This window comes from Enoplosus armatus, chromosome 1, assembly GCF_043641665.1.
Source record: "Enoplosus armatus isolate fEnoArm2 chromosome 1, fEnoArm2.hap1, whole genome shotgun sequence".
NCBI lineage: Eukaryota > Metazoa > Chordata > Actinopteri > Centrarchiformes > Enoplosidae > Enoplosus > Enoplosus armatus.
In genome coordinates this window covers 19178041-19190269 of record NC_092180.1, presented here as the reverse complement: position 1 = coordinate 19190269, position 12229 = coordinate 19178041, and the positions used below count along the sequence as shown (strand labels likewise).

General features: G+C 39.3%; 1 protein-coding gene across 1 annotated transcript in view; it reads left to right on the top strand.

The window, feature by feature from the left end:
• ush2a (Usher syndrome 2A (autosomal recessive, mild)) overlaps nt 1-12229 on the top strand; it is a 190163-nt gene that overhangs the window by 20483 nt on the left and 157451 nt on the right. The window contains exons 7-12 of the mRNA XM_070906384.1: nt 804-867; nt 1586-1687; nt 1917-2106; nt 3730-3944; nt 6999-7220; nt 10685-10778. Of these exons, the coding sequence (XP_070762485.1) occupies nt 804-867; nt 1586-1687; nt 1917-2106; nt 3730-3944; nt 6999-7220; nt 10685-10778 (887 nt within the window). The remainder of the gene's footprint in view (nt 1-803; nt 868-1585; nt 1688-1916; nt 2107-3729; nt 3945-6998; nt 7221-10684; nt 10779-12229) is intronic.

Below are 12229 nucleotides of genomic sequence, written 5' to 3'. Positions count from 1 at the left end.
GGCATCTTGGCATATTTGATATATGTGGCATCTCTTGTCCAACATCTTTGCAGATCCTTTCTTCTCAACATCAGCCAGCTTCATCAGTGTTCTCTCTTCCTGTTCCTTTTAAAATATGGGTTGTCATTAGACCAACTTATACATTTATTATAGCTACAGCAACAGTTTTGATACTTGATTTGTTGTTTGGGTCAATTTCGAGAAAAAATCCCATAATTTGCTTGTTCCAGTCTATCAAATGTGGAGATTTCTTTGTCTTATATGATAGTACTGTAAACTAAATATCTTTGGGTTCAGAACTGTTGTTTGGGCAACACAAGTATTTTAAAGATGTCACTTTGGGCTCTGGAAACTTATGATAGGCATTGTTCTTAATTTTATGACACTGATAGACTGTAGTATTTGGGAGATTAGTCAATAATGAAAATAACAGTTATTTGCAGCTCTAAATCCTGATGAATATCTTCTTATCCAGAGTTTAGAAAATGTCTAGAATAGATAGTGGTTTTGGACAAAGGACCATCTACATACAAGAATCAGTTCAGTTGAAAACAGAGTGAGGAAACACATCAATGAGTAAACCCTATGCTAATGAATTTGTCCTTATAAGCCTTGCTGCTCTCTTGTGGAAGCATCATGAACTTGGCCATTCTAAGCAGCTGTGGGCAGCCTCACTTAGCTGGTATCAAGAAACTGATAAGATAATCTACTAAATACTGTGAAATCCTCTCACTCACTGCCTTCAGTACAAACCCATTAACACCTACTTTGTGTTCTTTTCTCTTCTCTTTTCATCTCTCCAGGGTCTAATCAGTTCATTGGGCGGATGCAGGACTTTAGATTTTATCCTGCCACTCTGACCAACAGGTGAGTTGGATAGAGTAAGGCAGTGAGACAGCTAATGAATGAATCAAAAAAGGACCAAAGGAAATTAGTGATTTGAAAGAAAAGGTTAGAGGGAAGAAGGAACCATGAGTGACACAGGAAAAGGAGGGGAAGTGATAGCAATAAATAGATTGAATAAAGGGAGGAAGGGATAGAAATGAGGAGAAATAGACAGAGATACTGTATAGATTAAAGCAACAAGGAAAGAGGAGCAGCGTGGAGTGATAAAGAGAAAGATGGTTAGAGGAAAGAAGGGGAAGGCTAATCGTTGCATCTCAAGATCCATACTGCTTCCAGAGGATTTTCCGGAGAATTCAATACAAGGCAATTAGTGTTTTGCTTAGCAGTGATGTACTGCACACAGTAAGGACTCAGAGCGTACAAGTTTCTCTCATCAAGATTGGGGTAAGACAAAATGAAAGATTGAGTTTTCAAATTATGCCTTTGATTTTCCACTTTGCTCTAAATGTTCAGTCAACGGCCCATCAACAGGTGCCTTAAGATTTGATCTCAAAGTTGAAGTTATTACAAAGCCATGTTTGGTCATTTGTGTTCATCCTCACAATCACTACACAACTTAGATTGTGATAAAATGTCATAAAAACTACAAAATCATTGAGCAGTGTTTAACTTTATGCCATACGATAGTAAACTTTTGCCTCAATGTCGCATTGTTAAGTGTAGTCTGCTGTTTTAACAGGGAAATAGTGGAGGTGTACTCAGGGGTCCTGCCCGAGCTCCATGCCCAGTCAGAGTGTCGCTGTCCTCCCAGTCACCCCAGAGTGCATCCTTTAGTTGAGAGGTACAGTACCACAACTTCTCATGTATATACAATAGTGGACCATATCTGCAAGCATTTCAGAATTATAAATATATTTTATATTGATGAACCTGCCTTTTTAAATACACCTGTCTGCTGTTGAACATCAAATTTCTTCCACTTTTTATTTAAGATAATAATAGTTATGATAATAATTATAATAAAACAGTTGATATACCTAAAAAAACCCTGAAACTTTCACTGTTAACAGATACTGCATTCCCAGTGATGTTGAGGACACCACCAATGACAGAGTCTTAAGACTCAACCTTAATGCCCATCCACTCAGTTATATCAATGATCAGGACATGGGCACTACATGGCTTTCTAAGACCATGACTACACAGGAACTGGATGAAGGAGTCACTGTTACTGTGGATTTGGCTAATGGACAATACCAGGTAACACACACTGAATGATACACACCTGCAACTAAGCACATATACACATATTATTCCACAATATTGACTGTGACTGTGCCATTAGTATTTTGCTATTTTGTAAGTGCAGTAGTGGTTGATTTTCTATTAGGTTGAGATGTGGTGACTGAGATAATTGAATTTATCTTTAAATCAGTTCATGGCTCATTTGTACCATGTGGATGAGGATATTATTACCCTGACAGACACAACTGCCATCAGCTGGTAGAGTGGGCAAGTAAAGATGCCATCCTGTAGCTGTCAGGCCTTTGGTTTGATCCTCGCAATAGACAATGTCGACTTTCACACACCAACCCTGTGTGTAATGATGATGAACACACACTCAATCCACATTTGACCCTTTCATACTACTTGTGTAGTTAACCCCCCCCACCCCACCCCCGAGTTGGGGCGCCCTGTAGCTCACTTGGTCGAGCGGGTGTCCCATGTACAAAGGCTTGCCACAGCGCCCCTGGGTTCGATTCTGGCCCAGGGCTCTTTGCTGCATGTTACCCCTTCTCTCTCCAAGTCAGACCCAGTCAGATCAACAGCAAATGTGGGTTATTCTATGTCATTGTGTCGTCTAAATGGTGTATCGGCCTTTTTACCTGCTCATTCACTGTTGGCCACATTGGGTTGGACGGTCAACTAAATTCTGTCTTTGTGGAGTGTACAGTTGAAATGCTACAATACAAACACTGTACAGTATCTATCTGCTTGCACCTGTATGTGCAGCGAACGGTAGTTTCATCCTCTTTCTAAGCGCTGCAGTGAGAGACCGGGGGGGGGGGGGGTTGCTGGATTTGGGCGTTGTCGACACTGGGGCTGTCAAAAGACTCGTCCCTCTTCTCTCTGAAGTGTGTCTGAGAGTGTGGACAGGATTTTGGGAGGTGTCCTGACGTGGTAGCTCAACTCAAGTCCCCAGATAAAAGACACTTTCTGAAGTTAGGGGTATGTATGTGTGTGTGTGTGTGTGGGGGGGGGGGGGGTTGCACAGTGGTGGTGGCTTAATGCGCTCCCTGCTGTGTAACCCAGTGTCCCAGCCCACACTGTAGTGGGGCAGATAACACATAACACACATACCCGCACCTACACACAGACACACTCGGTTTATGTGTTATAGGAAACTACTTGTGTGTGTGTTTGTGTAAATATACGTGTTGTGTTAGGGCTGTCTGTTTTCAACTAAAATGCTTAATTATAATTTTAGGATGTCCATACAGGAAGGCGAGTAATGACTTCTGAGCAAAATTTTATTTTTACCGTTCAAACAAGACTAAGACTGCACAAGACCTGTCATTAAAATGGGATTTGTATCAACACACAGTAACCGACCAATATGTTTTAATGTTTTGTCCATACCGTTTACATACATGAGGAGGCAGAAATTGGTAACACTTCTTAATATAACGCGATGCAAAACAGATTACTATAGAGGTGAATAAATGACTGACTCTGTGTCAACAAAACCTGAACATTTAAAGCATCACCATTGTAGGATTTATTGCTTGCCTCTTGTTTTGTGATTGCATTACACTGTACAGGTATACCTGTATTGCAAATCTGGTTCTGTTCATGCTAACTTGTCCCCCCTCTCTCCTCCAGGTATTCTACGTCATAGTTCAGTTTGGGGGCCTCTTGCCTGAGTCAGTTCTGATCCAAAGACGGAGGCTTGACCTCACAGAGCTTGAGGGTGGCAGCACCACAGAACAGCCCTGGTTGGACTGGCAGTATATGGCCAGAAACTGTAGTGTGTTTGAAATGCAGAACAACGGACCTTTAGTGAGGCCGGACTCAGTCAACTGTCTGCAGCTGCCCAGGTAGGTACCATGTGTGAACGTGCAGGTGTTGAAAATTATTACTATATTATATTATTGACTTTACTGTATTATTGTTAACTATACACTGATATAAAACACAAAAATGGATTATACTGTACATATTTATATTTGTTTCCAGTTCCACAATTTGAGAAAATTATTAGAAAAAAGCTGAAAATACACCTATTCTGTTTGGGGCAATCTCCCCAGAGCAGAACGACATGTCGTCGCTGTATGCTATTGGGTGGCCATGGCCTCAGAGGCAGAAGAGATTACACAGAAATTACTGGCAAGACTAAATAAAGAAGTACATGAACACACAAACACATATAAATGCACATTTATGCACATGCATTTGTGTGTGTTAGTGCATGTACTAACATGCACAGAACATAAGTCAAAAGAAATCAAAGGAAATCAGACACATATACAGTTAACACGCGCGCACACACTCTGGCACTCTCACAGCGACTAGGTTTATAAAGCTAACCACCTACAGCGCTGCCTTGGCACATGACCGTTAACAGGCTCTCGATTGGCACTAGACAGAGAACTGGACTTGGAACATAGTCTTAACATACACACACAATCTCACACACTAAATCTTGGCATAGCTGCTTGTATCAGTGCCTTGGTTGGCACTAGATAGAACAGGTATGAATAGATCACAGATCATGTAGTCATTGCTTATTTTTCACTTGACTGACAAATTATATCACATACAACCTTTCCTGGCACAGTTGTACGTTTTAGTTAAATTGGCATGAGAGCAATTGAAGCTCACATTGGCAACATAATAACACACTCTGTGACATTAGTGGTTGATAATTATATCAAAAAGAGCACTGACTTTGATCTTGCAAGATTTATGTTTTTTTTATCTCGCAAGATTTATTTAATCCCACAAGAGACATTGCCTCCTCTGAGTCTGCTGGAGTGTCTGGCAAGATAAATTTAAGCACGCCTCAGTCATTTCAGGTGTTTTCATACCAGTCAATTACATTACTGCTCCAGGAGTGCTGTTAGTGATCCTTTTGCATCTTGTCTACATGTACAGATAAACAAGTAAACAGATATTTTTTTGTGAGATGAGCAGCATTGCCCGCAGCAATAGAAGGCAAGTGAGAGCTGGAACAAAATTAATATAGATACAAGTTGATCTATGGCTTTTAAACATACATTTAAATTGTTCTCATTTTACTGGATGAGTCTCGTCTTCCTTATCTATAACAGGCAAACAGTCAAAGTATGTGTATTATAAATTCAACAATTACAGCTGTAGTATCACTTTTGATCTTGTTTGCGTGATTTTGCTTTGTGCTTTGGGTTCTGGCTGAAATGTCTGCTACATGTAAATATCCTTATAGGCATATACATAAATGTGTTGTAGTTGCTTAGATCTTTTATGGTCCGGTCAGGTTGTTCCAGTTTCACAGGCTTCTCCCTGCTCAACGTTATGCAGAGTTTTCCAAGGAGCCATTCTCTCAAGTCTAACCAGCTAATTAATGACCTGTCAATTGCACATCACAGACAACACCAAGGGGGAGCACTTGTCTATATTTGGAAACTTTTCCCTTGTGGGACCCAAACTGATAGAAGAGATTTCTATACACTTAGATCTATACAGTGTTTCACTTTTCTTTCAGCTTTCGGTCTATCAGACCATACGTCTGTGTGACCCAACAATTTGTATTCAGAATTACCCGTTTACACTAGAAAATTTAAAAATTACAGTTGCCTAGTTGCAGCAGCTTGCTTGGTCTTAAGTTAGTTTAATGTTTCAAATTGCAGGGTTGGTTAGCGGAGGTGGCAAGTGCCTGAATAAGTGTGTGTATGTGTTTTTGTAGCTGCCATCAGGTATGTTTCAAACAAGTTTTTATCACGGTATCTATCAATATGTTAGCACTCCAAACTCAGACAGAAACACTAAATATGTGTGGACACACTTGTACACGCTTACGTTATGTTCGGAACAATACTGTGTACACTATGCTTATTGTATGCAAAAGCTAGACCCACATAAACACTCACAAATACATGCACAAGAGAAGTGGCCTGAATAAGTCTTTCAGCATTACCTGAAGAGATGGAGAAGGAGGCTGCTACAGGGAGAGAAAGTAAGAAAGAAAGTGAAGAAGAAGCCTGTAGAGGTCAAGACAGAATAATAGTAGTTTTAGTCTTTGCTGTGCCATATATTGTGTGTTCGGCTGTCTTGTATTTTTTGCTGTACACTATTGCCCGACCGATACTCGACTTTTGATGCTGATACCAATATCGATATTTGGTTTAAAACATCTAATAACAAAGTATCAGCTTATAATATTTTCTTTGTTTACATACACACATACCATAAATAGTTATCCTCATACGGATCCCTTAGATTTGTTTTTTTACAAGATTGACCAAGATACATACTAAGCAGGACATTTTACAGTTATAAAATCAACTTGTCAGTTTTCTCTAGTGACAAACTGTGTAACGGTGACACTCTTTCTAAATTTCTCCAACACAGTTTGGCATTTCTGTACTGCAATGTCTTGTTACTTATCAGCCAACATATACATATACAGATATATCTCAATAAACTAATATTGGCTGATTTATCAGTCTAGCTCTATTGTACTCTACTTATTACATCTGACCATGTTACTACATCATTAGTCTGGCTCACAGGATGTAGGCTGTTGGTATAAGTCCGCTATCGGCCGACTATTTCAGTTGGAATTAACGCCGCCCAAGACAATTGAGATTGGTTTAAAGAACTACAAACAAGCCACAGCATTTTTTTCAACCTATACCAGAATGATAGACCTTTCTCCAGCGCTGGCACAGCACTAAAACAACGTGGGGAGAAAGGTCTGGCTATGCGAGACTACTACACCATAGAAACACTGCAATTTGAGATGTGACTAACATTTCCTCAAAAGTAAAGCAATAGTCCTCTCCAACATGATCACCAAACGTACATTTTGTTGAAATGTACTTTTAAGAAATCTTATTTTTTCCTTTTTTTGATTTTGATCATTTGGTTTAATGTGATTTCCTGTGTCCCAGTGACATGCCCTACTCTGGAGGTAACATCATGTTCAGCCTGCTGACCCCAGAGCCAAACCCGAGGCCAGGCTATAATGACTTCTACAACACTCCTGCCCTGCAGAAGATGGTACATGCCAGCCAGGTTAGGATACACCTGAGTGGACAATACCACACCAGAGCAGCTGGGGTGAACCAGCGACACAGATACTATGCCATTAATGAGATCACCATCAGTGGCAGGTGAGGAAATATTTATCCACAGACCCACTATAAGTATCTCATCTGTTTCTAAAAGTTGTTGATGGTGTTTGAGTTGCAGTCATGATAAATTATTATCTGGATATGTAAATCTGTGGGATGTCTTGAAGAACTTGAATTGCACCTCAAATATAGCAAAATATAGCTTTTATATATCAAAATGCAGGTTTGCTTTTATTTAATATTTATACATTGATATTCTGGCCTAACAATGAATTTAAATGTATTTACATATTTCTGTAAGTGTTTAAAGTTTCACTAATTAGTGAAGAGGAACTACGATATGTAGCATAATTCCAATTTTGTTAGGTAACAGTCACTCTTGTCACTTGTCAAAATGTTATGTTACAAGTGGCATAATTAGATGAAAGAAACACTTGAAGATCTTTTCAGGGTTGATTTGTTAAAAATGTGTGAGCACAGTTTGACATCTAGAAAAATATTTTGACACAGACTGTTGAGTCTCAGCAGAGCTTTCTGAGAGTAATTGTGAACACATCTCTTCATTAGACTGACAGAGTGACTGTTTTTTATGACTGTGGTAATTATGGGATTATGCAGGAGGCAATCATCTCTAACTCTTTCTCTCCCTCCCCCTCCCTCTAAGCTGTTTTAATTAGTAGCTTGTTACAGTGAAGTAGGAGAAACAGAGATTTAGAGCTGCTGAAATCTCATCTGTGAATTCTTCATCCCTCTCCGTCTCCCCCCTCTCTCTCATTCTTCGTAAAGCATGTAGATAGGCGTGTTGGTAAGAGAGAGCACACTCATAACTTGAGTTTGTGTGTCTTTGGGTATGTCTGCGCTCATGAGCATTGATTAGGTTAGAGAGCCCCTCTTACATTACATTACTGCATGATGTTATGGCACAGACATGTCATCTTTTTCATAAGACTTTGCACTATTTAAATATAGCTAGTGGTTTTCATAGCTCGACCATTAGAGTTTGAAAGATCTGATAACGATATATATCTGTGGCAGTGTTTTTTTTTTAAGATAAACACATAACGTATGCAAACATTGATAAGGATCCCTTAAACGTTTTGAAAACAATATGCACTGCTGAACGGCAAACCTCAATCATGTCTTTGGAGTTTCTGTACTGCAACTGTTAGATATTAGCAGATATATACATCAATACCAATATATCTGCAATAAGCTAATATGGGCTCAGCCCGTTTATCGATCCACCTCTATTATTTTTTCATCACTTATTTACCCAGACTGGGAATGCAGCGTCCATCTATTAGTCTTCATATCTGCATCGTGAGTACAATAATGTTAGTTAGATATTGTAGTCATAATGATGTTAATAACAAATATTGCATTATTAGTGTGGCATATCCAGGCTAATATATTTACCACCAGGGCCTATGTACTTATTATTTATAAGACACATAAGAAAAATATTTAGAAATTTGAACGCAATTATTTAATCAAAATATTCATAATGGGATATGACATAGCATGTCATTAAGTGAGAAAAGGTGAACATGCTACTGGTACCTCACTAAGGGTTAAGGGACCCTCCAGCTTGAATTATTATTCCGTTCTCGTTTGTGCACATGGTGAATTGCTGCTGACTTTGCTGGGGTGCGCAAAAGTTAATTTATTTGTGCGCATGTAAACACAGCAATTGAACAAGTTAGATACCTTACTTTTATGTTAATTTAAACAGGGGTCCAACTAATAAAAAAATTCAGAACTGGGTTTCCATAGGCCAGGAAGAATTGCACCCCTCATCAGCTCACTTTCATCTTGACATGGTTTCATCTTTTAAAGGAAAGTTGTTGACTATACCTTTGGCAGAGAGACACTCCTTTTATAATTTTTCCTTACTGCCTTACTTTTCTATTGACTAGTATGTAGGTGATGCTCTTTTCTTTTTCTGTTCAAATGTGGTGGCTATCACTGCTCATGCACTGTTGTTTCTGTAAATTTAAAAAGCTTTTTGTGTGCCGACATACCTACTTACAGGTGGTTAGAACAGCCTTCTGAATTTTAAACCATAAAGCCACCATTATTTCACATTATTACCTCTTAGGTATGTCATAATATAGTAAATTATAAATTTATTGGCAAAAAACAAGTTCTTTTTTTGTTTTACGACATTTTACCAGATAAATGATCTGGACAAGTTATAATGTAGCAATTTTCTTGTCAGTTTTATTTCAATGAATCAAATCATTGCTACATCTCAAAGGCACTGAAGCTAAGCCTTGTAGGCTACCAAAAATCTGAAATACTGCACTCTTTTAATTTGATTAGAAAGAGAGACAATCTTCAGTGCTTACATGCTTCAGATTTGATTAATCTAGCCAGCTTGTAACAGAAAAAGACATAAAGAGAACAGGAGGTGAAAGAATACACAGAGGGAACCATTTGAAAGAGAGAAAGCAACTGAATATCTGAATGAATAATTAAATGGCTGTCCTGCAGTGCGTGAGTGGACCTAGGTGTTGTTAGGGGACATTTTGGAGGTCCGCTGTTGGTCATGCTTTAAATCAGGCTAAAATCATGTTTAAGACCCTTTTTGAATTTCAATTTTAGCGGGGATTTTAACTACTCACGAACACACATTGTTTTTTTCCCCACTCGTCTATACTGTGAATGGCTTGCAGCCCCAGACAGGCTTTCAGACTACAGGAGGGCTATTTAACAGGCTACATGCTGAAGGAACCAGTCACCTTAAACATGATATTTTATTTTATTTTTGTAGGAAAAAAGGCTCAACTTTAGTGGATGTCCTGTTGTAACTAATATCAAGCTTCACACTGTGTTAAAATGACAGGTCACTAAGAAGGCAGGGGAATAAAAAATATTTTAAAATCTCTAAAATATCCAAAAAACTCCAGTTTTCACAAGCACAGGATTTATGTCCATTTTAAAATTTACTTTTTTGTATACAATTTGTTTTTTGATGCACATAACAGAAAAAAGGTCCACACAGATTGACAGGAGTCCCCTGTTTGCTAGTACATAATGGCCAGTGTAGAATGATGCCACTGTGGTCCACTGTAGGCAATATAGGTGTGTGTGTGTGTGTGTGTGTGTGTGTGTGAGTGTGTGAGTGTGAGTGAGTGAGTGAGTGAGTGAGTGAGTGAGTGAGTGAGTGAGTGAGTGAGAGAGAGAGAGAGAGAGAGAGAGCTGTCTGCTACCTCTTATGTTGCTCTGATAATTCTCAGGATGGCATTTATAAATGTTGAATGGGAATGGGAACTAATGGCACTGCTGCTGTTCCATGGACGAGCGATGGAGGAGGTGGCAACAGAAACTTTGAAGGAGGGAGAGATTTTATCATGTTGTTTTCTCACCCTTTTTCTGTTACAGATGTTTTTATTTTTTCATTGTAATGAGAAATTAAATGTTTTAATTATCAAATGTATACAATGCAGTTTTAAGGTCCTCCCAATGTATTTACTTTTCTCTCCTCTCTGTCATCTGGCCAGATGTGAGTGCCATGGCCATGCTGACCACTGTGATACCAGCTTGACGTCCTACCGCTGTCTGTGTCTGCCTGAGAGCCACACAGAGGGAAACAATGTGAGTAACACACATGTGATCACAAAAACCTGTAAAACCTATTCGCATTTGTATTAGAGGATGATGCTTTCTCTGGGGATTTTCATTTCCAGTTATCAATATCAGTATTAGATCCAGATATTCAGCATCATTATCATGTTCAAGCATATAAACGCACGCACGCACGCACGCACGCACACACACACGCATACTGAGCACTGAGGAGGAGTCCCCCTGGGGAGAATCTCCTCATGGTCTTAATTAAGCAGTTTCCTTCTGAACGACATAGAGAGGACGTCACTAATAAATTACACTCACACACACACACACACACATTTATGAGAACCCCTCCCCTGTAAAATATTTTTCTTGTCTAGTTTTATTTTAGTGTTTTATTTGTAATTTGCTGAGAAATTAATTAAGTGGTGTTAACTGCCATGCTTTTGGACCCGTGCTGTATACCAGCAGTGCCAGGCGGTTCTGCTTTGAACCTGACATTTTGGTTAATGGACAGCAATCAGAGCAGCCAGGCTGCTAAATAAGGCAGTACACTGTATGTTGTTAAAGTTGTAAATAACTGACAGCTGACATCAACCCTGTTGGCACAGGACTCCTATAAGGGTTGTGTGATTTATGATAACTGAATATGTGGTGTCTGCCACAGAGTGACCCAAATCCCAGACATCTTCAATTAGATTTACAGTAGGTCATTTCTAACAAGTCAAATAGTTTTCACTTGTTTTTAGATTTCCTTACTTTGCTGGGAAAAATCTATTTAAACCTGAAAAGACTGTAACTGAGCTGTCTGAATGCTAACTCTGAAAATTACATGTGGTTTTATGTTAACAAAATTATACAGTTGGACTGAATCTGACGTCTGTGTTAATGAGTCCTACATCAAGCAGCTCTTAGTGCATGATGGTTTACAATTGACTTCACTATTTTGAAGTCAAAAGCATCTTATTTTCTTTCACATTTGATTGTGTTTGCTTCTGGTTGCCTCTTTAATCTTCTTGCACCACCAGTGGCACCCCCAGTTAAACCAACCAACGAGTATTCACACACTGGTATGCTGCAGAATGTTAGCTTGCGATTTGATTTCAGTCTAGTTTGATGTTAACCACCACCTCAGGACCAGGCCTTTGCTCGCAACAAAGCTAATACAACTTGCCAGGAAATAGTCGGCATCACCCCAACAAAGCCTCTAGTCGGTCAGCAGTGAAAAGTTCAGTATGACTGCTCCACCTCACTGTAGCACAGGACAGCCTGCATTATTCACTACTTATGTATCATTCATACACCTGCGTCTGCGTATTAGTGTGTGTGTGTGTGTGTGTGTGTGTGTGTGTGTGTGTGTGTGTGTGTGTGTGTGTGTGTGTGAGAGAGAGAGAGGGAGAGAGTGTTTCAAACAGAGGCGAAAGAGGACATCAGTGGAGAAGTACAGCTGTCAACCAGCAGCTGTTCAATAGCTT